The sequence below is a fragment of the Puma concolor genome, chromosome B2, assembly GCF_028749965.1.
Source record: "Puma concolor isolate L17-30 chromosome B2, mPumCon1.1.hap2, whole genome shotgun sequence".
NCBI classification, from domain to species: domain Eukaryota; kingdom Metazoa; phylum Chordata; class Mammalia; order Carnivora; family Felidae; genus Puma; species Puma concolor.
Genome location: NC_141671.1, coordinates 108,623,943 through 108,650,888, shown reverse-complemented (window position 1 = coordinate 108,650,888; position 26,946 = coordinate 108,623,943). Strand labels below are relative to the sequence as shown.

The 26,946-nt window shown below is 35.3% G+C and overlaps 1 protein-coding gene and 1 pseudogene across 8 annotated transcripts in view; both read left to right on the top strand.

Annotated features, from left to right (window-relative positions):
• Positions 1 to 26,946, top strand: part of CEP85L (centrosomal protein 85L) — a 227,477-nt gene that overhangs the window by 165,277 nt on the left and 35,254 nt on the right. For 7 of the 8 annotated variants that reach the window (XR_015251502.1, XM_086707691.1, XM_086707688.1 and 4 more), the window contains 2 exons: positions 17,796 to 17,975; positions 26,044 to 26,196. Coding sequence is in view for 7 of the 8 variants with exons in the window: in XM_086707691.1 (XP_086563817.1) it covers positions 17,796 to 17,975; positions 26,044 to 26,196 (333 nt within the window). In the remaining variant the exon portion in view is untranslated. The remainder of the gene's footprint in view (positions 1 to 17,795; positions 17,976 to 26,043; positions 26,197 to 26,946) is intronic. The other variant, XM_086707687.1, reaches the window with a different exon arrangement.
• Positions 19,709 to 20,557, top strand: LOC147581176 (ATP synthase F(0) complex subunit j, mitochondrial pseudogene; annotated as a pseudogene).

Sequence of the window (26,946 nt, the reverse complement as noted above, 5' to 3'; positions counted from 1 at the left end):
AATCACTTTGAGTATTATTAACATCTTCACAATATTAAGGTTTCCAAACCATGAACATGAAATGTATTGCCATTTATTTATGTCTTCTTCAATTTCTTTCAGCAGTGTTTTGTAATTTTTATTATACAAGTCTTTCACAAACCTCCTTGGTTAATTCCTGAGTATTTTATTCTTTTTGATACTGTCATAAATGGGATCGTTTCCATAATTTCCTTTTCAGATTGTTCATTGTTAATGCGTCATAGAAATGCAACAGATTTTTGTGTATTGACTTTGTATCCTAATACATTGCTGAATTTACTCAATAGTTCTAACAAGTTTTTTGTGGAATTGTTAGGATTTTCTACATGCAAGATTATGTCACCTGTGAACAGAGATAGTTTTACCTTCCTTTCCAATATGGATGCCTTGTATTTCTTTTCCTTGCCTAATTCCTCTGGCTGTAACTTCCAGTATTCTGTTGAATAAAAGTGGGGAAAGTGGAATCCTTGCCTTGTTCCTGATCTTAGAGGAAAAGCTTTCAGTCTTTCACCATTGAGTATAATGTTTGCTATCAGTTTTTACTATATAGCTTTTATTATGTTGAAATAGTTTTCTTTCAATAGTTTTCTTCCATTCCTAGTTTTTTGTGTTTTAATCATGAAAGATACTGAATTTTGTCATGTGCTTTTTTGACATCAATTGAGATGAGTATGGGTTTTTCCCTTTATTCTGTTAATGTATATTACATTGATCAGTTTTCAAATATAGAACCATGCTTGCATTCCAGGAATAAATTCTACATGGTCATAGATTATAATCCTTTTAAAATACTGCTGCATTCAGATTGTAACTATTGTTGAGGATTTTGGCATCAAAGATACTGGTCTGTAGTTTTCTTGTGCTGTCTGGCTTTGGTATCAAATAATGCTTGCTTCATAGAATGACTTAGGAAGAGTAGTTTCTTCTCTTTCGGTGTTTGGAAAAGTTTGAAAGGTATTGGTGTTCGTTTTTTTCTTTCTTTGTTTTTGTTTTTAACATGTTTGGTAGAATTCACCAGTGAAGCCATCAGGTCCAGGGCAAGGGCTTTTTTAAAGGGCAGAGTTTTGATTAGTGATTCAGTCTCTTACTGATAGGTCTGCTCAGATTTTCTGTTTCTTCATGATTTAGATCGAGGTTTTATGTTTCTAGTAACTTGTCCATTGCGTTTGGTTTATCCAGTTTGTTGGCATACAGTTAATCACTCACAGTACTCTGTTACAATCCTTTTTATTTCTGCAGAATTGATATTAATGTCCTCATTATCATTTATGATTTTAGTAATTTGAGTTTTTTTCCTTAAACCATCTAGGTGAAGGTTTGTCAATTTTGTTGATTTTTTTTCAGAGAACCAAATTTTGGTTTCATTAACTTTCTCTATTTTTATTTTCTCTATTTCATTTATCTCTGTTTTAATCCTTATTATTTCATTCCTTCTGATAATTTTGGATTTCGTTTATTATCCTTTTTCTAATCCCTTAGGTTGTTAAGTTAGGTTGTTGATGTAAGATCTTTCTCGTTTTCTTCATATGGTTTTAATATGTTTTTCTCCTGAGTGATGTTGAATTTCTTTTTATATATCTAAGGCCCCATTCATATTTCTTTTCTGTGAAATGTCATTTCATATCCTTTGCTTGTTTTTCTGTTAGGTATTGGTTTTTTACTTACTGATTTTAGAAGCCCTTTGTCTTATAATTTGATTTGAAAATACATTTTATGAATTTGTCATAATATTTTCTTTCTATCTATGTCATTCTATTTCTTTTTCTTGTATCTATTACTTTCTATCATGAAGTCTCTATAATTTTAATGAACATTTTACAAATAAGTTCTGTCTTCACTAATGGACCCATTTAACAGAACAGTTACTAAACATCCACTGTGTTAAATTATGAGGTCACAAAGGTAAAGAATAGTTCCGGGGCGCCTGGGTGGCGCAGTCGGTTAAGTGTCCGACTTCAGCCAGGTCACGATCTTGCGGTCCGTGAGTTCGAGCCCCGCGTCAGACTCTGGGCTGATGGCTCAGAGCCTGGAGCCTGTTTCCGATTCTGTGTCTCCCTCTCTCTCTGCCCCTCCCCCGTTCATGCTCTGTCTCTCTCTGTCCCAAAAATAAATAAACATTGAAAAAAACATTTTAAAAAAAAAGAATAGTTCCTACCTTGATGAATCTCAAACTACATTGGGAGAGACTATATAGGTAAACATGTTTACCTATTCCTTCAAAATTTGTGTTTACTCTGGGTAAAGCAGTGTGTAGGCGCACAGAATAGAAATGTGAATGAGGTTAGTTTTGCCATTGAGAGTACAGTCTAATTGGAACATAAACAGAGGGTCTTTGAGACCTTATAACAAAATTTATATGGCTGGAAGGGTGACTTTCCCCAATTATTACTTTTTTTTTTTAAAGAATTTATCTTAAAAATTGTTTGTATGTTTTTCTGTATTGACTTTATGATTGGCTTATTTCCCAAAGAATATAAACTATCGGCATTTTTATTAGGGTCAAAAGTGAGAATTCATAACTTTATAGAGTTATATACTTCTATTTGTGGAATTTTTTTGTCTTCCTAATTAAGGTCTTTATTTCTGGAATTAAATCATTTTAAGTGGGATTTTTTTCTTCCATTGTATTTTCAAACTTGTTTACATATGTTCAAGGAATTGGTGTATTAAAGTCAGGAAATATTGAAGACCAACTAATTATCAGAATACTTGAGGCAAAAACATTTAACAGAGACTCCAGCTTGTTTACCATACTTCAGTTACTAATACATCAGAATAGGTCATTGCAGTGTGATCTTATCTGCTAGTTCTATCCCATGATAGTAAGGCTCTATGGAACTGAGATTAATAGTGTACAGTTATTTAAAAGTGGTATTTTTATACTATGTAAGTAGTATAATTTTTTTTGAAGACAGTTCTGTAGAACCATGCAGTTTTTCTTTGTAACTTTCTTATTCGGAATAAAGGGTTAACTTGAATCACACAATTATTATATTACCAGAGGCATGTGTATCTTAGTATGCATCTGAAAGCTGAAGAAACTGTTTTTTGACATAGCATCAGGCCAGTAGAGGGCTCTCCAAGTCAGTCTACAAGGACATATAGAAATAGCTGAAGGGATATAGAAAAGAGGGTTGCTGAAAATGTTAGAAGGATTTAAAATTATGTGGGGAATTAAAATATGGTTGAGAAATTAGTCTTCAAAAGATAAGGTAAATTAATAAAAGGGAATCAAGGAAAACCCAAAGTACTAAATGGATATTATAAATATAGGAGATGAATTTTTTTTAGTAGATATATAGAGAGAGCTGATAAATGGCAAGGGTTTAAAAGAACCAATAAATATAATAAAAAATATTTCTTTAGCAAATAAAGTATTTAGATGTTTGAACAGTGCTTTTCAATTTTTTATTGATTAATTTGACAATGTATAAGTTTAAGGTGCACAGCACACTATTTAACACACTTATGTATTATGTTTGTTAAAGTAGCAGTATTTATTACATTACATAATTGTAGTACATATTATTGTCCATGTTCATTACACTTCGCATTAAATTTCTATGGCTTATTTACTACTCCTTAGTACCCTTATACAAGTTTATATCCTTATACACTATTATTCAAATTTCCACCTCCCAACTCCCCCATCCTCTGGTAACCACCAGTTACTCTGTTTTTTACAGGTTTAACTTTTTGTAGATTCTACATATAAGTGATATATAGTCCTTAATATCTCTCCTTCTGACTTATATTGCTGAACATAATGTGCTTAAGGTCCATTCATGTTGTTATAAATCATAGGATATCTTCCTTTTTCATGGCTGGATAATATTCCACTATGTACATTTAACACATCATTTTTATCTATTGATAGGCATTTGGGTTATTTCCATATCTGACCTATTATGAATAATGCTGTGATAAACATGGGAGGGTATATACTTTCAGAATCCTGTTTACATATTTCCTTTGGGTATATACCCAGAAATGGGATGGCTAGATTATATGGTAGATCTATTTTATTGGTCCATGGTGGCTGTACCAATTAACCCCCACCAGTGGTGTGTAAGAGTTCTTTTTTCACCACATCCTCACCTGCATCTGCTATTTGTCTTCTTGATGATAATCATTCTAACAGGTATGACATGGTATCTCACTGTGATTTTAATTTGCATTTTCCTGATGATTAATGAAGTGGAACATTTTCCCCTGTGTCTGTTGGCCATTTTGATACCCTCTTTGGAAAAATGTCTATTTAGGTCTTTTGTCCCATATTTAATTGGATTAATTTTTTATTATTAAATTGACTTGAGTTCTTTTTATATTTTGGATATTAATTCTTTTCTGATACATAGTTTTCTGAAATATTTTCTTATTCTATAGTTTTTCTTTTCATTTTGTTGTATTAGATCTTCTGCTATGCAGAAGCATTTGAGTTTGATATAGCTCCATTTGTTGATTTTTGCTTTTTGTTGTTTGTGCTTTTGGCATCATGTCTAAAAAGCAAATCATTGTTGAGACCAGTATTGATGAGTTTTCCCCTATGTTTCATTCTAGGAGTTTTATGATATCAGATCTTTTAAGTCTTTGATCCATTTCAAGTTAGTTTTTGTGAGTAGTGTGAGATAGGGGCTCGATTTCATTGATCTGCATGTGTTTGTACAGTTTTCCCAGCACACATGTCAAAGAGACTCTCCTTTCCCCATAGGATAGGGTATTCTTGGTTCTCTGGTCAAATATCAGTTGACTGTATATGCCAGGATTTAATTCTGGGCTCTCTATTCCATTACATTGATTGATCTGTCTTTTTTGTACCAGTATCATACTGTTTTTATTACTATGGCTTTTTACTATAGTTTGAAATCCAGAAGCATGATCCCTCTGGCTTTAATTTTTTTCCTTTTTTTCCCCCCTCAGGATTACTTTCGGTATTTGGGGTCTTTTGTGGTTCCACACAGATTTTAGAGTTATTACTTCAATTTCTGTGAAGAATAACAAAGGAATTTTTATCTTAGATGTATGAACAATGTTATTTTTTATGCATAGCATTTTATATGTGCACAATTTGGGGCACATACCTTGCTCATCCTAATTCCATAGCAAATTAAACAAAGAAAAATATATTTTTCATATTCTGTATATTCTAGGTTAAAGAAAGTAAATTTTTGACATAAAATAACATTCTTTTATGAATTTATAGATGTAAAACATATTTTGGGTAAATAACTCTATTTGACTGTTAAAAACTTTGAACAGCCTACGATCAAGATGACCTGAAAGTTAAACATCAGCAAATCTCATAGGTAGAAAATGAGAACTAGGTTTTTATCCAAAAATTCACACTTCCTAGATTGTTTTAGTAGTAAAATTGCTGGAACTGAAGAGTGATTTATCTTTATAATGCCCTATACCAAAATTTTAACCTGTGGTTAACAAGGCTTCTTAGGGGGAAAAAATGTGAAGGATCCTTTTTATCTTTTGTTAAAAACTGAAGAAGAGATGTCTTCTTTTAACATAGATGTGAACCTTGAAATAGACCAAGCAGATAATATTTAATTACGCTTCATTGATGCATCATTTCTTGCTTTCTTTCCATTTTATCCTTTTTCTATTTATGTAATTTTTTCTATTTCATTTTCCTTCAGCCATTTTTTCTACTACCAAGTTTTGTGGTTTTAATGAGCATTTTATAAATGAGTCCCACCTTTACGAATGAGCTCATTCAACAAAACATAAACACCTAATGTGTTAAATTCTGGGGCAGCAAAAATGAAGGATACTTTCTGTATTCATGATTTTGAATCCCACAGAGAGAGACTGTATCAAAAAGCATGTTTATCCATTTCTTCAGAAATAACTTGTTTACTGTGGATAAGGCACCATGTAGGCTCTAGTAATATAAATGTGAATGAAGTTGTTTTTTTCATCAAAAAGTGTACAATCCAGTGAGGAAGACTGATAAACAAGAGATAATTGCAGTAAGTTGGAGGTGCCCAAATGGGATATATGTGAAGTAAAATGGGAATCCCTACTAAGAACAGATAAACTAGCCTTGCAGAGGGAGGCTTAAGCTTCCTGTAGGAAAGGACATCTGATCTGAGAACCTGATGAAGTAAAAGAATTTAGGCAGGTTGAGGAAATGGAGAAATAGTGCTTCAGGCATGCTATATTGTGTGTGAAGAGGCCCAAAGATAAAGCATTTGGAAAACTACACATTATTCTGTATGGATGAAGTGCAAAGTGAGAGAGAGTAGTGGTAAGAGGTGTGCTTAGAGAGAGGTAAGGCAGGGGTCAAGTTGTATCAAGGGCTTAAAAAGTAAGGGACCCATTTGTCCCTGTTTTAGCTACAGTTTCAGTTAATGCCTGTTGTACTCCCATAGTGATTAATAGCACCCCCTTTCAATCTCTGAAGTGTCCTAGTTTGGTCACCCCTGGGGCGTAATAGACCCTGGATTTAAGATGGATGGTATTGGGGCAGAAACCAGGCAGGAAGCTCTTATCAGTAGTCCAAAAGTTAAATGGACATCTGAATTTAACAACAATGTTGGTTAAGACAAAAGGAAGAATATTTATTACACATCTGTGTGACCAAGCATGGGCTTGATTTGATGACTTTAATGTGGTGAGAGAAGTGATTGCCTAGTTTCAGATGGGCAAAATTGATTGGCTTTTTATTGCCAAAGGCCAGGATAGAGACAACTACATCAGGAGTAAGTTCTATTAGAGAATAATGAGTTACGCTTATATATTATTATATTGTAAATTTGGGGCTAAGATGAAGAATGAGGCTGATATTCATAGGTAGGTCTAAGGGAGAGATTAGAAATATAGGACTTGTCAGTGCACCCAGGTGGTGGTTGAAGCTTGGGCATGATCACTTCTTCCAGGGAGTGAAGAAAATGGGACCCGTAAGTAAGGACAGGGAACAGCAGTATTTTAGAGTCAGTAAACGAGCACAAGTTGTGAAGGAGCATGGTGGAGGGGCGTGGGAGTGGGGGTTGCGTATTCTTATAGAAATGAAGGGAAGACCGGCTTTCTTCACAGACTCAGTGGTTGTAAGACACTCTGGCTGAAAAAGCAATTTAAGGGCTTAAAGCAGTTCTGGCTTCAGGCTTTTCTCTTTCTGTCTGCTTAATTTCATGTAAAGTTCTACAATTTGTCTTGTTATGAAACACATTTCTGTAGTGCAGATTTGCTCATACATGAATGGTACAATGAGGTCAGTATAGTTTTCAAGTCTCATTGGTTCATATGTGGTTTTTGTTTTGTTTTTCCAGGCAAGGGGATTTAGAATAGAGTGAGTAAAATTAGAATCTTCGGCAGGCTGCAGAACAGGCCTAGGCTCACCTGCTGCCTTGGCAGCAGAAGTCTCTTCAAGTTTCATTTTCAGAAAATTGTACTGTACTGCCTTGAGACATGCACTCCCTCCTTTAGTAGCTTCTGTTCCTGGCAGGTCGTGTTGCCTCCTACCCACCTGAATGTAGTCCCCATATTGCAGAGTTCTACCTCTATCATCTCAATACCCACCAGAACTGCTCTAATTAAAGTGATGCCAGCATTTAATATTAACTGTGACTGCCTGCCCAAGAAGTTCAACTCTTCTCCCCAGTTACTATTTTGATTAGTAATCTGGTTTAAGTTGCATAGTCTTTGAATGGACTGTTGCCTTTCCTTTTCCCTTAAGCCCTATTTTTAGTGCTTCGTTTTTGAGTGCTTTTCCAGGAATATTTCATTGTAGTAGAAACATCTGTATTAACTTATTTGTAAAATTAATAAATTTTATATTTTAGAACAGTTTTAGGTTCACAGCAAAATTGAGCAGAATGTACAGAGTTCTCATATATCCTGTGCCCCCACATACCTACGGCTTTCTCCACTGTTGACATCCTCTGTCACAGGATATCTTTGTTACAGTTGAACCTGTATTGACCCATTATCATCACCCAAAGGCCGTAGATTACATTGAGGTTCACACTTGGTGTTACAATTCTGTGAATTTGGAAAAATGTATAATGACCCATATGCATTATTGTAGTATCGTACAGAATAGTTTCACTGCCCTAAAACTCTGTGCTCTACCTGTTCAATCCCTCCTCTCCTTTAACCTCTGGCAACAACCAATCTTTTAACTGTCTCCATAGTTTTGCCTCTTCCAGAATGTGATATAGTTGGAATCATACAGTATATAACCTTTCAGATTGGCTTCTTTCACCTCATGACACACATTTAAGTTTCCTCTGTGTCTTTTTTTTTTTTTTTTTTTGAGAGAGAGCGTGCAGGCATGCATGCACATGGGCAAGTAGGGTGGGTGCTGGGCAGAGAGAGAGAGAGAGAGAGAGAGAGATGGAAAATCCCAAGCAGCCCCACGCTCAGCACAGAGCCTGAGGTGTGGGGCTTGATCCCACAACCCTGGCATTATGACCTGAGCCAAATTCAAGAATCAGATGCTCAACCACTGAGCCACCCAGGGTGCCCCATCATCATATTGATAGCTTATTTCTTTTTAGTGCTGAATAATATCCCATTGCCTGTATGTGCCATAGTTTATTTATCCACTCATCTACTGAAGGAAATTTTAGTTATTTTAAAGTTTTGGCAAATATGAATAAAGCTGCTGTAAACTTTCATGTGAAGCTTTTTGTGTATTTGTGTAGCATATTTTCTATTCATTTGGGTAAATACCAAGGAACACAATTGCTGGATCGTATGGTAAGGGTATGTTTAAGTAACTGCCAAGATGTCTTTCAAAGTGGTTATATTACTTTGCATTCCCTCCAGTAATAAACAAAAGTTTCTGTTGCATATCCTCACCAGCATTTGGTGTTCAGAGTTTTTGATTTTGGCCATTCTAATAGGTATATAGTGGTAGGTAGCTCATTGTTGTTTCAATTTGCAATACCCTAAAGACATTTGATTTTGAACATCTTTTCATATGTTTATTTGTCATCTGTATATTTTCTTCAGTGAGATAACTGTTTGTTCAGGTCATTCCCCCATTTTTAAAATTTGTGTTGTTTTTTATTGTTGAGTTTTAGGAGTTCTTTGTATAGTTTGGATACATATCCTTCATCATATGTGTCTTTTGCAAATAGTTTCTGCCAGTATGTGGCTTATCTTCTCATTTTCTTGATAATGTCTTCTGCAGAGCTTAAATTTTTAATGAAATCCAGCTTATCATTTGTTTCTTTTTTTTTAAACATTTAAAAAAATGTTTATTTATTTTGAGAGAGAAAGCAAGAGCACAAGCAGTGAGTGAGGGAAAGAGAGAATCCAAGCAGGCTCCATGCTGTCAGCACAGAGCCCAATGTGGGGCTCAATCCCATGAACCATGAGATCATGACCTGAGCCAAAATCAAGAGTTGGATGCTTAACCAACTGAGCCACCCAGGTGCCCCCATTTGTTTCTTTTATGGATCTTACCTTTAGTAGTGTATCTAAAAGTTACTGTCATATCTAGGTTTTTTTCTATGTTATCTTCTAGGGGTTTTATAGTTTTCCATTTTAACAGTTAGGTCTGTAGTCCATTTTGTGTTAATTTTTGTGAAAAGTGTAAAGCCTGTGTCTAGATTCATTTTCTTGCATATAGATGTCCCATTGTTCCAGCATCATTTGATGAAAAGACTTTCTTTGCTCCATTGTACTGTCTTTGTTTTTTGTCAAAAATCAGTTGGCTGTATTTATATGTGGATCTATTTCTAGGCTTTCATTTCTTTTCCACTGACCTGTTTGGTCTTTCCTCAATGCCATACACTCTAGATTACTGTAGATTTATTGTAAGTCTTGACATCAGGTGGTCAGTCCTGCATCTTTGTTCTTTTCCTTCAATATTATGTTGACTATTCTGGGTCTTTTGTTTTTTCATAGAAACTTTACAATCAGTTTGTTGCTACCCACAAAATAACTTGTTTGGATTTGCCTGAGATTGCATTGAATCTATGGATTAAGTTGGGTAAAACTTAACATCTTGACAGTATTGAGTCTGTCTGTGTACATGGAATATCTCTTTGTTTATTTCATCCTTCTTTGGTGTCTTTGATCAGAGTTTTGTAACTTTCCTTATATCTTGTACTTTGTTACATTTATACTTATTTCATTTTGGGGGTGCTAATGTAAATGCCAATGTGTTTTAAATTTCAAATTCTACTTGTTCATTGCTGGCATATAGGAAAACACCTGACTTTCATATATTAATCTTGTTTCTTGCAACCTAGGTATTATTTTCCTATTAGTTTCAGGAGGTGGGTTTTTTGTTTTTTGTTTTTGTTTTGGTTTTGGTTTTTTTTGGTCTGTTTTCTTGGATTTTCTCAATAAGTGATTATATCATCTGTGAACAAAACTGTTTTAATTCTTTTTTCTGCCCAACTAGCATACATTTTATTTCCTTCTCTTGTTTTATTGCATTCCCTAGGATTTCCAGTACAATGTAGAAAATCAGTGGTGGGAGGAACATCCTTGCCTTGTTCCTGATGAAGCTTCAAGTTTCTTACCATTAACTGCTGCTAGCTATAGTTTTTTTCTAGATGTTCTTTATCAAGTTTAGTAAGTTTGCCTCTATTCCAAGTTTGGTTATAGTTTTTAGCATGAATGAGTGTTGAATTTTGTCAAAATTATTTTCTACATTTAATTGATATGATCATAATGTTTTTTCCTCTGTAGACTGTTGATATGATGGATTACATTAATTGATTTTTGAATGTTGAACCAGCCTAAATTGCTGGGATAAACTTCAGTTGGTCAGGGTGAATAATTCTTTTTATACATTGTTAGATCCAGTTTGCTATTTTTTTGAGGATCCATTTATGTAAAATATTGGTCTGTAGCTTTCTTTTTTTAAAAATTAAAACAATTTTTTTTTTTTTTTTTAAGTAATCTCTACACACAACGTGGGGCTTGAACTCATGACACTGAGATCAAAAGTTGCATACTCTTCCAAGTGAGCCAGGCAGATGCCCTTATGGTTTTCTTGTAATGTCTTTGTCTCATTTGGTATTAGGGTAATTGTGGCCTCATAGAATGAGTTAGAAGTATTCCTTCTGCTTCTGTGTCTGGAAGAGATTATAGAAAGTTGGTATAATTTCTTCCATTTTTATTTTTTTATTTTTTTTAAAAATTTTTTATTTTTAACGTTTATTTATTTTTGAGACAGAGAGAGACACAGCATGAATGGGGGAGGGTCAGAGAGAGAGGGAGACACAGAATCTGAAACAGGCTCCAGGCTCTGAGCTGTCAGCACAGAGCCTGACGCGGGGCTTGAACTCACAGACCGTGAGATCATGACCTGAGCTGAAGTCGGACACCCAACTGACTTGAGCCACCCAGGAACCCCTGATTTCTTACATTTTTAAATGCTTGGTAGAATTCACCAGTAAACCCATCTGGGCCTGGTGCTTTCTGTGTTAGAAAGTGATTAATTATTGATTTAATTTCTTTAATTGGCCTCTTCAGATTATTTATTTCTTGTAGGAGTTTTGGCAGGTGGTGGTTTTCAAGAAATTAGTCTATTTCATCTAGGTCATCAAATTTATTGGCATAAAGTTGTTCATAATAATCCTTTATTATATTTTTTAATGTCCATGGGATCTGTAGTGATGTTTGCCCTTAAAATCTGATATTAATAAATTTGTGTCTTCTTTCTTTTTTCTTAGTTAGCCTGAACTAGAAGGTTATTGATTTTATAGATCTTTTCCAGAATGAGTTTTGATTTTGTTGATTTTCTATATTGATTTCCTGTTTTCAGTTTCATTGATTTCTGCTTTAATTTTTATTCTTCTGTATTTTGGATTTGATTTATTTTTCTGTGTCTAGTTTCTAATGTGGAAGCTTAGAAAATTGATTTTAAGCCTTTCTTGTTTTCTAATATATGCACTTCACGTTATAAATTTCCCTCAAAGCACTGCTTTAATTACATCTCACAAATTTTAGATAATCTGTATTTTCATTTCCCTTTAGTACAGAATATTTTAAAATTTCTCTTGATATTTCTTCTTTGATCCATAAGTTATCTAGAAGTGTACTATTTAATCTTCAAGTATTTTGGGATTTTTATAGCTACCTTTCTGTTGATTTCTAGTTTAATTACATTATGGTTTGAGAGCATATATTGTTTGATCCTTCTTCTTTTAAATTTGTTAAGACATGTTTTATCACCCAAAATGTGGTCTATTTTGGTAAATGTTCTGTATGAGCTTGAGAAGAATGTGTAATCTGAAGTAGTCTATACATGTCAATTACATCCAGGCAATTGTTGATGCTGTTTAGTTCAACTGTGTTCTTAGTAATTTTCTACTTGATGGGTCTGTTCATTTCTGATAGAGGGTTGTTAAAGTCTCCAGTTATTATAGTAGATTCATTTGTTTCTCCTGTAGCTCTCTCAGTTTTTACAGCACATATGTTGCTGCTGTGTTGTTAAGCATATACACATTAAGGATTGCTAAGGCTTCTTGGAGTATTGACCCTTTCATGTAATGCTCATTTTGGTTCCTGATAACTTTCCTGGCTGTAAAGTCTGCTTTTTCTGAAATTAATATAGCTATTCTACTTTCTTTTGATGAGAAGTTAGCATGACGTATCTCTTTCCATCCCTTTGCTTTTAATCTGTGTGTGTCATTATTTTTAGTGTGGGTTTCTTGTAGGGAGCATATAGTCAGGTCTTGTTTTAGGACCCATTGAGGCAGTCTCTGTCTTTCAGTTGATGTATTTATACTGTTTACATTTAAAGTGATTATTGGGGCGCCTGGGTGGCGCAGTCGGTTAAGCGTCCGACTTCAGCCAGGTCACGATCTCGCGGTCCGTGAGTTCGAGCCCCACGTGAGGCTCTGGGCTGATGGCTCAGAGCCTGGACCCTGTTTCCAATTCTGTGTCTCCCTCTCTCTCTGCCCCTCCCCCGTTCATGCTCTGTCTCTCTCTGTCCCAAAAATAAAATAAAACATTGAAAAAAAAAATTTTAAAGTGATTATTGATACAGTTGGGTTAAAACCAACCATGTTTGTTACTGTTTTTTTGCTCTTGTTCTTTGTTCCTATTTTTGTCTTCCACACTTTGTCTGCCTTTTATGCTTTTACTCGAGCATTTAATATAATTCCATTTTCTCTCCTTTCTTAGCATATAGATTACACTTCTTTTTTTAGTGGTTGCCCTAGAGTTTGCAATATACACTTACAACCAACCCAAGTCTGCTTGCAGATAACACTGTACCTTTCATGAGTGGTGCAAATTCCTTGTAATAATTAAGTACTACTAAATCTTCCTTCCTTTCATTGCTGTCATTCATTTCACTTAAGCATACACACACACAAACACACACTAAGTGAACACATTGTTGCCATTATTGTTGAATAAGCATATCTATTAGATTAAGACAAATAAAAGCTTTTATTTGCTTTGATTTGATTTGAGTTTCTGACCTATATCATTTTCCTTCCCTCTGAGGAACTTCCTTTTAACATTTCTTCCTAGCCAAGTCCATTGGCAACAAATTCTGTCAACTTTGTTTGAGAAAACCTTTACTTCTTCACCTTTGAAGAATAATTTCAGAGTATAGAATTACAGGTTGGTGGGTTTTTTTCTCTCAACACAAAATATTTCACTCTACTTTCTTCTTGTTTGCACAGTTTCTGAGAAGTCAGATACAACTATTATGTTAGCCTGTCTGGAGATAAGGTGTTTTTTCCTCTGGTTTATTTCGAGATAATTTTTTTATCTTTGATTTTCAGAAATCTAAGTATAATATGCCTCGATGTAGTTTTTTGGAATTTATTTTGCTTGATCTCTGAGCTTCCTGAATCTGAGATGTGGTAGTTGACAGTTTGGGGAAATTCTCAGTCATTTTTGTTTCAAATGCTGTTTTCATTCCTTTCTTCTCCTTGTATTGTTATATACCTTTTGTAGTTATCTCACAGTTCTTTGATATTCTCTTTTATTTTTTCCAGTGTTTTTTCTCTTTGTTCTATAGTTTTGGAAGTTTCTTGTCATATCCTCAAGCTCTAAGATTGTTTCCTGAACTGTGTTCAGTCAACTGATGAGCCCATCAAAGACCTTCTTTATATCTGTTACAGCATTTTTGATCTCTAAAATTTATTTTTTATTCTAAGGATAGCCACCTCTGTGCTTATTACATTAACCATATGTTCTTGCCTGTTTTCTGCCTTAGCATTAATGCCCTATATTGATCATAGTCTTAAAAATTTTTCGGTCTAATAATTCCAACATTCCTGTCATATCTGACTCTGGTTCTGTTGCTTATTTAGTCTGTCCAGCTGTGATTTTGTCTTTTAGTGTGCCTTGTAATTTTTTGTTGAAAGTTAGATCAGATGTAGTAGGTAAAAGGAAATGTGGTAAATAATAATATAATGGTAAGGTGTAGAGAGAAGTATTATGTAGTCCTTTGGTTAGGTGTCAGTCTTTTTGTGAGCCTGTGATTTTGGACTCTGAACTTAATGAGTGCTTCTGTCTTTTTCTTTCCTACCCTTAAGTGAGATAGGATGGCTAGAGACAACTAGAATTGAATATTTCTCTTCTAGGTAGGTTAGTTCCCTTCTAGGTAGGGTAGTCTCTAGTTTAATAGTTTCTACTGAAGACAGGTCTTGTTAAGAAGAATGTGGTGTTCTGGTGTATTTCCAAATGGTTCCTTTTATCCTCTTCCTGCTATAAACATGAAGAGATTTTCCCCTGATAATTAATCACTGTGAGGACCTGATAGAGCTCGTGGCAGTAAAACTCAAAAAGGTTGAGTGTCTCCTATGACTAGATCTCCCTTGGAGTTTTTGACTCTCAGAATTGTCCATTCTGAGCCTCCAGCAATTCATCAACTTCAGTTCTGGTTTTCCTATTCCAGCATTGGTTGCAAGGAGGATTTTGTTCTAGTAACTGTGACTTTCTATATTCATCTGTCTCTCCAATTTAGGGGGCAGAAGTTTACCCTGTGACCTTACTTCTGATATATCTAAGAAGAATTGTTGATTTTTCAGTGTGTTCAGCTTTTTCCACTTGTTAATAAAACAGATGGAATGGAAATTTCTGAGCTCATTACATGCCAGATTATAAACTATAAGTCTGTGTTATTTTTTTTTTTTTAGTTTCCTATCCTGGCCCACCCATCTTTCTGAATTTTAGACCCATCTCTCTAACTTCCTCTCTATTTGTATGTTCAAATGATAATCTTAATAAGCTCTAATTGTAATTAAGTACATCTGCTTAGAGCTGTTCGCCTATATGACCTTCTTACTTTGGCTCAGAATAGGATCTTCCCTGTTACTCAACTAAAAATCTCAAACCTTAGTTATCTAACGTTTCCTGTCTGTACACTTCTTAAAAAATAATTTTCTCTAAATCCTCTCAATTCTACTTCCAGACTTTCTTCATTCTGTTCTCCATGCTCTTGTTTAATTCCTCTTTTTTATCAGCTAAGTAGGTTAGAATAATTTCTGAAAGTGACATATTCATATCCATTCATCCATTCTCAGTATCCCCTAATTCCTGTTGTCCACTGCTTCCAGTGGTTGTAGCACTCTCTTGTTCTCTTTAGTCTTTTCTTTTCCCTTCAATCAAAAGTTACTGAGAGTTGGGAAACCTGGGTGGCTCATTCGGTTGAGCATCCAACTTTGGCTCAGGTCATGATCTCCGGGTCTGTGAGTTTGAGCCCCACATCGGGCTCTGCTGACAGCTCAGAGTCTGGAGCCTGCTTCAGATTCTGTGTCCCTCTCTCGTTCTTCCCCTCCCCCACTCATGTTCTGACTCTTTCTCAAGAACAAATAAACATTAATAAATAAATAAACAAACAAAGTTATTGAGAGTCTGCCTACTGGGCTAAATGCCAGGGAATACAGAGATTTACAAAACAGAGTTCACAATCTTCTTAAATCATGTTACTTTGTTGTTATAAAACCATCACTGGTTTTATAACCAGTGGTTTTATGGTCTTAACTCATTTCCTATGAGTTAAGATTTAACTCTGAATCTTGTGATTATACAACAGTATGGTCCCACATAGATTTTTAAATTTCCCCTTATATCCATCCTCCCTCTTACAATCCATACTTTAAACAGCGATGGGTATTCTCTGTATATATTCCATTTATTTTTTTAAGTTGTATTTATTTATTTTGAGAAAGAGAATGAGAGAGAGCGCGCAGGAGAGGGGAAGAGAGAGAGGGAAAGAAAATCCCAGCCAGGCTCAGCATGCTCAGCACAGCCCGATGTGGGGCTCCATCTGATGAACCATGAGATCATGCATGACCTGAGCTCTTCCTTTCTCCATTTCTGCCAGAATCCTCCTTATTTTCAAAGGGTATCTCAAAAGCCACCTCCCAGAAAAGGCTTTTTCCTCATTCTCCCAATGTTGTCTTCATTTGTCCTCCCACCTCCCCATTCTTTTTACTTAAAACGACTTTTCTTTGGCTACCATATTGTATGGTGCCCTATATATATAATCATCTGAGGGTTTCTCTGATGCCTCTGATTAGAATTTGAGTTTTTAAAGGACAGTGGTAGAGTCTGTCATCTTTGAAATACTCAGCACACGATAAATGCTACTTGTATAATTTTTGAATTATAACTCCTCCTTTGGTGAAGTATGAGTTCTTCAAGGTCTAGTTCAAGTTCACTTCCTGTAAAACCTTTCCATAGGTACTACAGTACAACTGTCTTTGCACTTAGACAGTTTTCATTGTCTTTCTTTGTGTGATACTTTATTAAACTGCTGAGACCTTGCTTTATTAACTGTTGAATCCCTAGTACACAATTCTTAATATATGTGCTTAAGTAAATATGTGTTGAGTAAGTGGAAAAATAAATTGTCTGTTTACTTTCACATTACTGTATTGGTATCTTTTACAGTACTTAGAACATTTTAATTTTTTGAGGAAATATTTGTATTTTCTGTCTGCCTTTTCCTGATTATAATGCTGCACGGTAGGGGAAAGATCTAACCTGAATTCCTTATAAAACCTCGCTCATAGAAACAAGGATGCATTTGTTCAATCAGCAATTATTTTTTGAGCTCTTATTTTATGCCAGTGATTATTCTAGGAAATAGCGATATAAGGGCAACTAAGATGGACAATAATTCCTGCTTTCATGGACCTTACATTCTAGTTAGAGGAAAAAATTAATACTTATTGATGGGGCACCTGGGTGCCTCAGTCGGTTGAGTGTCTGACTTATTTCAGCTCAGGCCATGATCTCATAGTCGTGTTCTTGAGCCTGTGTTAGGCTCTGCGCTGGGCATGGAGCCCACTTGAGATTCTCTCTCCCTTTCTCTTTGCCCACCCCCTCCCCACCCCATGCTTGTGCGCATGCACTCTCTTTGTCCCTCTCAAAAATTACTTACTGAGTTTAATATTAGCTGGAAATGCTCACCTGTGAAGAATTAGTTCTTTAGTTTTTATCTCCCTAGACCTTTCATTTCTGTTTAATGTATTAATTATGTCTCTAATTATACTTTTTAACCAAAAACCTTGCCTTTATTAAGCTTTTCTTTATGTGTTAGGAACTTTACGTATTTTATCTCTGTTCTTCAAAAAAAAAACACTGCAAGGTAGACTTTATTATTTCTGATTTATAGATGAGAAGACAGGTTTGGCATTGGTAAGTAAGTAATGTGATTTAATCATGGCACATAACTAGGAAGTGGGAGAGCTGGGATTCATGCCAAGGGCTGTCTGTTGCAGAAGCCTATATATACACTCTCTGTACAATACCTTATTTCCAGTTTCTTTCCATTTTTTCAGGACAAGTAAATCTTTAACCTGTTTTATTTTTTTCTTTCCTGATAGCCACAGTATGAGAACAGTTCACTCCAAACTCCATTTTGTGATCAGTCAGTATCCCATTCCCAGCAAGAGGAACTTGAGCAAAAGCTTGCATCTACTGAAAAAGAGGTTTTACAGCTCAACCAGTTTCTCAAACAAAGAATAAGCCAATTTAGTGAAGAAAAGAAGAAACTGGAGGAAAAGGTAGATATTTTTAATAAAGTTGAATTAGGTCAATAACATTGCTTCAACATATAATTCTTTGTCTTCTACTATATTTTAGGTGTTATACCAGGTTGTACACTTAGATTAAAATGATTAGTTTTGTAGTAACTTTTAAGAAAGTCTGTGCCGTCTACAAAAATCTAGAGATTTTCTTGAGGGATTAAAAATGCCGCAGTATATTACATCTTGCTAACTAGTAGTGAAACGTTTTTTTAAGTTTGTTGCCTACACTGAGATGTGACACAAATAACTTTTTCTTCTCTTTTTTTGGGTCCCTGTTTCTTTGTCTTGTTGAGTATGAAGGATTGGTAAATGAAATAAAGGTGGTCTTTTTCATAAGAACATGACTTAAAGTTATTTAAGCTGAAGCCCCTGATTCAGAACAAGTAGTGAAAAAACAAAATCTTTATGCATGTGATATATCCTTATATTTATTTGACCTTTCTACCTTTATTAAAGTATTTTTGTATTTCCTTTCATTCCATTATAGTGTCATTAAAGATCGAGTAGATTACCTGCTAGTCCTAATTTACTGAAGAAGCATAGATCCTTAAGCTGCTACTTAGTTGCAGAACTGGTTTTAGACTCTTGATATGCCCAGCTTATTATTCTATTAATTGAAACTTCCATTCAAGTGATCTTGAAACAGTCACCGTGATTTCTGCAGGCATGTTTGGAGTTATTAATAGAGCACTCAGTTGACATTTTTGTGTGTTTGTATATGTATACATGTGAGTTAAATTTTGGATCTTCCAAAACCTGACAAAAATGTACATGGTTTCTCTTAGCTGTATGATGTATTTTATGTTGGCTAACTTGAAAATAACTTAGGTACCTGTTTCTTGTTTCTTTTCTGTATTTTGGGGGCTCCGTGCAATACCATAATCTGGAGGGAGCTAAGAAAATATTTATTGGTTCTATAGATGTGGGAGGGACTAAAATATTTTCTCACCTGAGATTTGTTAATTGAAAGATTGTGTGCAAATTACGATGATTCGGTGGATACAGACTTTAAAATATATTTTTATGTCTTATCTAGATTTTTCTCATCTTTTGTTACTTGAAAAATATTTCAAGCTGTTCATGTACAAAAGACAATTCTTATTTTGCCTTCTGAGTGCCCTCTTCTTCCTAAATAATATAAAACAAAATTTTCTTTAGTGTTCATTACTGTATATTCAGTTACTCATGCATGCTGGAAACCTTGCCAACATTAAGCCGGTCTCCTAAATATATGTACAATCCATCTAACACTACCAGAGTGGTCCAAGTTATCATCTCTTGGCAAAAGCTTTTTTAAGGGCCTCTTCATTGGTGTCTCTGAATCCAATCTTTCCCTGCCTGTCTGCTTTCCTCTCTGTCTCCAGTCACTTTTTTTGTTGTTGTTATTGTTACAATTCCGTGTATTTTATTTATTATATTTTCTTTAAATTGAAGCATAATTTATATATAGTCAAATCAAAACCTCTCAATCACTAGGAGTGCCTGGCTGGCTCAGTCAGTAGAATATGCAACTCTTAATCTCAGGGTCATGGGTTTGAACCCCATGTTGGGCATAGAGTTTACTTAATAAGCAAACATTTCAGTCACAAGAAATTCCTTTGTGCTTCTTTCTAGTCTAGTTTCCTTCCTGTTTCTGAAACACTGTTACCACTACAGATTAGTTTTGAATCTTCTTGGTCTTCATATAAATGGAGTCATACTGTATGTATTCTTTTGTGTTGGTTTTCTTTCACTTAATACCTTTGATATTTATTCATATTGTTGTATATATATTGGTAGTTTGTCCCTATCTACTGCTGAGTTGCATTGTATTATATAGATATATCATGGTGTGTCTACTGTCTTGTTAATGGATATTTGAATTGTTTGCATTTTGGGGAAATTATCAACAAGGCTGCTGTAGACATTCCTGTAACTGACATTTTTTATATGAATATTTTCCTTTCTCCTAGGTAAATTCCTAACAGTGGAATTTCTGAATCATACATTTCATACGATAGAGGTTTCACTTACAAGAAACTACCTGAGTTTTGCACACTTAGTGACCTTTCTGAGTTGGCCTTATGGATTGGGGCATCTTGAGCCAGTGATCCTGTGTTGAGATGCTTCAAAGCCTTATAAAAATGCTTAGATCCCCACTTAGAGGCCTGCTGTACCTAAGTTTAGCAAGAGATTTGGAGGTAGGAATGAGGTTGATGGGCTTCATCATTTATAAAATCAGGAGTGCTCATAAAAGAAGTAAAGCTTTGAAAGCTCCAAGTCCTGCATCTGCTTATGGTCATCATTAATCAGCTTTACGTGGAGTACACATCAGATGGAACCTGGTCAGCTGGCTTTAAATTTCAGCAAGCTCTGTTAGATGGGAACGTGGAACATCTACATTTGTAGAAGTGCTGTATTGTTTCTGGTGTGAATAAATGTACCTGTGAGGTAGAAAGAAAAGGAAAGACCACCCGAGTTCTCCCAGTGCTTGTACCATTTAACACTTCTATCAATGCATGAGAGTTCCAGTTGCTCCACAGCCTCCCAGCCCATTCTTGATCGTGTGGAGGACTGAACTTTTTTTTTTTTTTTTTTTTTAAATTTTTTTTTCAACTTTTTATTTTTTTATTTTTGGAACAGAGAGAGACAGAGCATGAACGGGGGAGGGGCAGAGAGAGAGGGAGACACAGAATCGGAAACAGGCTCCAGGCTCTGAGCCATCAGCCCAGAGCCTGACGCGGGGCTCGAACTCCCGGACCGCGAGATCATGACCTGGCTGAAGTCGGACGCTTAACCGACTGCGCCACCCAGGCGCCCCAGGACTGAACTTTTTAAAATGAAGACCTAGTCATTTGACTTACCTGATAAAACCCAATAATGCCATCTAATTGTCTTTAAAGTAAGAATCAAATTCTTCCCCTGACCAGAAAGGCCCTGCCTAACTATAATCTTTGGCTCTAGCTGTCTCCCTCTGGTACACTGTGTCACAGTGTAGTGCTTACAGTTGCTCCAACAGGTCAGGCTTGGTTTCTGGTATCAGAGTCTTTACACAGAATTTCTTCTTTGCCTGGTTAATACTCGACTCTCTTCTCCCACTACTCACTCACCCATTTATTTTGTCAAGTCTCAGCTTAAATATCTTTCTCCTGTAACCCCTTCTTTTTGTATGTTTAGAGCATTTTGTTTTGTTTTTCTAGTACTTAACACAATTTTGAGTAATCATTGTATTTTAATATTTCTCTGTAAGCTCTAGGAAAGCAGGGATGTATCAGTCTGTCACTGTAGCATATGTAACACCAGCCATGGTGCCTGGCATATTGAATGAATGAATGAATGAATGAATGAATGAATGCTTTCAAGTGATTTTTGCCAAGAGAGAAGAGAAGAGAGATAAGAGTGAGATAAGAATAAATTAGATATTAAAGATGTCAGAGCGAGTGTATGATAGAGCAAATTCCTGAGAAAAATAGGAAAAGGTTGATAACAGATGCCAAGATGGAAGAATTACTTTTGGGAAAGAGGAACAGTCTCTATATGGAGTGAAGCAGTTGAGAATGGAAATGTGTATACCAGAGAAATTCAGAAGGGGGGTTTGTGTTAGAGTTTGTGTCAGAGGCCATGGAGATGATGTGAGTTTTTGAAGGGAGTGTAGAAGCTAGTAAATAGACTCATGGGTAGCACATTAACTGATCAGCACTTGAGGCCCACATGAGATTGGACTGCATTGTTTCCTTCTGCATTTTCTCTCTGTTATCCTGATCAAGACTGATACTACAACAGAAAAGCATTCAATGTGAAAAATGACAAATAGAAGTTGCTTTAAAAAATTTTTTTTAGGGGCGCCTGAGTGGCGCAGTCGGTTAAGCGTCCGACTTCAACCAGGTCACGATCTCACGGTCCGTGAGTTTGAGCCCCGCGTCGGGCTCTGGGCTGATGGCTCGGAGCCTGGAGCCTGTTTCCGATTCTGTGTCTCCCTCTCTCTCTGCCCCTCGCCCGTTCATGCTCTCTCTCTGTCCCAAAAATAAATAAACGTTGAAAAAAAAATTTTTTTTTAATATAATTTATTGTCAAATTGGTTTCCATACAACACCCAGTGCTCATCCCAACAAGTGCCTTAATGTTTGTTTATTTTTGAGAAAAAGACAGAGCATAATTGGGGGAGGGACAGAGAGATGGAGACACAGAATCCGAAGCAGGCGCCAGGCTCTGAGCTGTCAGCACAGACCCTGATGTGGGGCTCGAACTCACAAGCTGTGAGATCATGACCTGAGCCAAAGTCACATACTTAACCAACTGAGCCATGCAGGCGCCCCAGAAATTGCCTTTTGATAAGCTCTTTCTTGTATATGCCAGATAGCATGTGAAGGTGCATTAAGTGCATTTTTTCATTTACTGTTAACTAATCTTCACAAAAATCCTGGCAGATATATACTATCTCCCCATTTTAAAAACTGAGCAAATTGAAGCTCTGAGACAAGTTGAATAATTTGTCCAGTTGGGTGTAGGTAGAAATTATTGAAAAGCAAGGAGTAAAATTCAGGACGGTTTAACTCTACAGCTGATGCTTTGTTCTAATAATAATGGTTTATTTATAAGAAAATTTAGAGGAAAACATTTCCTCAGTAATCTATTTTGTTCTAATAACTGTATTTAAAATAAAAATATATTTGTTTGTAAACCTCTTCTGAAAGCAGGGCCCTCATTGTCTTCTAAAAATAATCTCAATACTAAATAATATTTCCTTGAACAAAAAAAAGTAACCTTTTATAAATTGAATAGGGAAGATTTCTTGGTGATAGCTGATTTACCTGGAGGTAATTACTGGAGCTCAGATTTTAGTAACCAACATAAAACTTTTAAGTTAAAAACGAAACAAAACAAAAGAGCTTCTCATCAGTGAACAGGGCTTAAAAAACAACAACAACAACAACAACCCAGACTTAGTGATTATGTGTAATCAACTTGTGGTCAACAAATAGCATAAACAGTATCCAGTAGGAGAGTATTGGCAGACATTTGTGGTCAAGGGCAGCAAGCTTGACACAACAGCAAAGAAGACAGTTGTCCAGCCAAAGAGAAAAAAGCAAACTAGGACATCTTTGCACAGGAGAAGATAGCATGACTAACCTATTCCATTGGCTTCTCTTTGAGGACATCGTTGTGTCACATTTAAGACACTTAAAAAATTAATATAAATTGGGGCGACATTAATAAAAATAGGCTGGTTATTTTTATTTCTGTAACTTACAGGGTCATTTGCTAAGGCAAGAATAGGCTTTGTTGATGGGGAATACAGGCAGAAATGGTTGCTAGAGAATTTGGGGGAATTTGGTTATGCGGAGTATGAAAGAACTGAAAGAACATTGGCTTTTCAGTCAGAGGTTTATATTTGAATCCCACCTGTGTCTCAGTGACTTGTACTTAAGTCACTAAAGATCTCTGGACCTCATATTCAAAAAAGGAATAATTTATGTCTTTTTTGGAAAAATTTCTGTTCACATCCTCTGCTTATTTTTTAATCATATTATTTGGTTTTTTGGTGTTGAGTTGTATAAGTTCTTTATATATTTTGAATATTAACTTCCTTATTGGATATATCATTTGTAAGAGAAATTCAATACCACGAGATACCACCTTACACCTGTCAGAATAGCTGAAATCAAAAATGTAAGAAATAACAAGTGTTGATGAAGAGGAAAAAGAACGCTTGTGCTCTGCACATTTGTGTAGCCTCTGGAAAACAGTATGAAGGTTCCTTAAAAATTAAAAATAGAATTATCATATGATCCAGTAATCCCAGTACTGGGTATTTACCCAAAGAAAACAAAAACACTAATTTAAAAAGATACATGTACTCCTGTGTTTATTGCAGCATTACTTAACAATAGCCAAGATATGAAAGCAACCCAAGTGTTTACTGTTAAATGAATGGGTAAAGAAGATGTGGCATATATACACAACCAAATAATACTCAGCCGTGAAAAAGAATGAGTTCTTGCTGTTTGCAACAACACGGATGGATGTAGGGAAGATCATGCTAAGCGAAATAACTCAGTCAGAGAAAGACAAATACCATATGATTTCACTCATACACGGAATTTAAGAAACAAAACAAATGAACAAAGAGAAAAAGAGAGAAACCAACATCCGACTCTTAAATACAGAATACAAACTGGTGGTACCAGAGAGGCCGAGTGTGTGTTGGGTGGCTGGAGGGTAAAACAGATAAAGGGGGTGAAGAATACACTTACTTTGATGAGCACTGAGGAATGTATATATTTGTTGAATTATTGTACACCTGAAACTAAAATAACACTGCATGATAATTATCCTCCAATAAAAAAAAGAGAAAAGGGGAGAAAAAAGGGAATGGCATTATGTGGTCTTTCAGATGATTACCGGTCACAACAACCTGTGAGTTCTGAAAGATCACAAATTATCACAGCATCACACTTGCCTTTAATCCAGAGAAAGCCCCAGTAAATATTAGAACTTAACTATTTTATCAATGTTGCTCTTTACCCAAGTTAATAAATATATCTTAAAGTTGTTGATGGAATGAATAGATGAAAGGAGAGGTGATTTGTTTTTCCAATTGAACTTGTTTTAATAAAAGTTGTTACACAGTGGACTTAAAAGAAATTAGATGAGACATGAAAGAAACCAGATTGTGCACAAGTGTTAGCTTTAATAAAATTTGGGAAAGTGAACTATTATACTACTAATTATTGACACTTATTTCCCTGGTGAATATGGGAAAAGGATGTAAAAACCTGTAAGTTTTTGGAAGACTAGTAATTTAAGGTGAATAAGAGTCTGGAGTTTACTTTTTAGGTAACTGTGTACACATGTTATTTGTAATTGATCTGAAATATGAAAGAACTTTGAATTTGTGCTATGAAATTTAAAGATCCTATATTTCAGGTGGAAAGGTGAAAAAATTAGTACATAAAAATCTGAGGTTCACCCTTCACAAATTAAGATATACTGGAATCATGTACCATATAGTGTTCTATAATAGGTGTTCAATTAACATGTTCTGTCAATCCTAAAATGACATCAGTGGTATGGCAAACCTTTATCATATGTAACTTTGAGAAAAAAAAAATATGTTGCAAATTCAATTATGACCTAATAAATACCTTAACAGTAGTCTTGGCTTGAGGTATGGACTGGTCTCACTAGTGCCCATATCTCTTTCCAAGTATCTGGTGATTTTTGTACGTTCTTCTGGTTTTGATTGCATTTCTTGAGTACGTGATAAACAATTTCTTTGCAAGTCAGTAACAAAACAGCTTTAATTACTTTTAGGTATCTTCCTTCCTTCCTTTTTTTTTTTTTTTTTTAAGTTTACTTATTTTGATAGATCATGCATGCAAGGTGGGGTAGGGGCAGAGAGAGAGAGGGAGAGAGAGGAAATCCCAAGTAGGCTCCACACTGACCTGAGCCAAAGTCGCTAACCTGACTGAGACACCCAGGAGCCCCGGGTATCTTCCTTTCTTATTTCACATGAAATGTTTGGATATAGCTTTGTTAGAAATAAGAAATTGAAGTCATCCCTCCAGAGACGAATATTTGCTTCATTGATTTTAAAATTCAAATTTAAAATTCTTAAATTAAACCCTATGGCTCTATTTCTTTGTCTTTCCAGATCGTAACTTTTTTTTCCACGCCAAATTATAATGTAATATTTTAAGGTATTTTAAATATCATTCAAACTCAGCCCATAGTTGCAACATATACACAGTGTTGAAATGACAGAGATGAATAGCTCTGACCAAGTTTGTACATGTGCAGGCAATAAAAGCTATGTCATCCCTGCTACCTGGCTAACTGCAGTTCATAGGATGCCATCAGTTGCAAAAGCAAACAAAAATTTCAAAAAATTTCTTGACTTCAGTGATATGACAGTTTCTAAAAATGTGAATCTTAGAATTGATGAAATAAGGTGAATCTTACCTGAGTTGGTGGTAGTCTAAACTATAACCTGGAACTGTTGCTTCTGTTGTTATTTTTTTTAATGGCACAAAGCCTCTGAAGATCCATAATCTTTTTTCTTTAGCTTAAAACCAGGGATAGATATATCAGTAGCCTGAAAAAGAAATGTCAGAAGGAATCCGAACAAAATAAAGAAAAGCAGAGAAGAATTGAGACCTTGGAAAAGTATCTGGCTGATCTTCCAACTCTAGATGATGTACAGAGTCAGAGTCTTCAGGTAACATGAAATAAAATGCTCACTTTTAAATGACTTGAAAAGATAACCACTTTATTAGGTTGACTCTTTAGAAATTTCATAATTTTTAGAATTTAAAATTTTGGTTCTACATTTGGCTAATTATATTAAATTGATGTGTTTAATTGCTGTCTTTAGAATTAACTTTCATTAGAAACTTTAAGCATGAGTGTATCTTTCTTGTTGTTAATTAATATATGGTTATTTGCCTGAAAAACCTGTATGTTAACTCTTTTACTTAACATTTTACTCTAAAAGGTAGTTTCTGAACCAGTCTCAGCCCCATCCCACACATACATGCATGCACCATATGTTCTCTGGCTTTACCCAATAATCTCTGGCTCAGCCAAGGCTCAACAAGACGTTTTTTGACTGTCTTTCCAGGTATTTGTTCTCTTCATTCATCTTAACCTTTCCATAAATTCGTACACCTTAGTCTGTGGTCTCCATTCACTCCTCTTACCTCTTCTGACCATTTTTCTTTTTTACAAGTACCTTATCCAGAGTGTTTCTACCAACTCTGGTGAAGCCTTTCTTCCCAAAACCTTATTTATAAATCTGTGAAACTTACTCTTCAGTCTTTTTCAGTTTTTCTAATGATGAAATTCTCAACCTCAGTGCTATTGACATTAAAGGGTAGATAATTTTTGTTCTAGGATTTTGTCCTGTGCATTAAAGGATGCTTAAGAGCATTTCTGGCCTCTACCTGCTAGATGCCAGTAGCACCGCTCC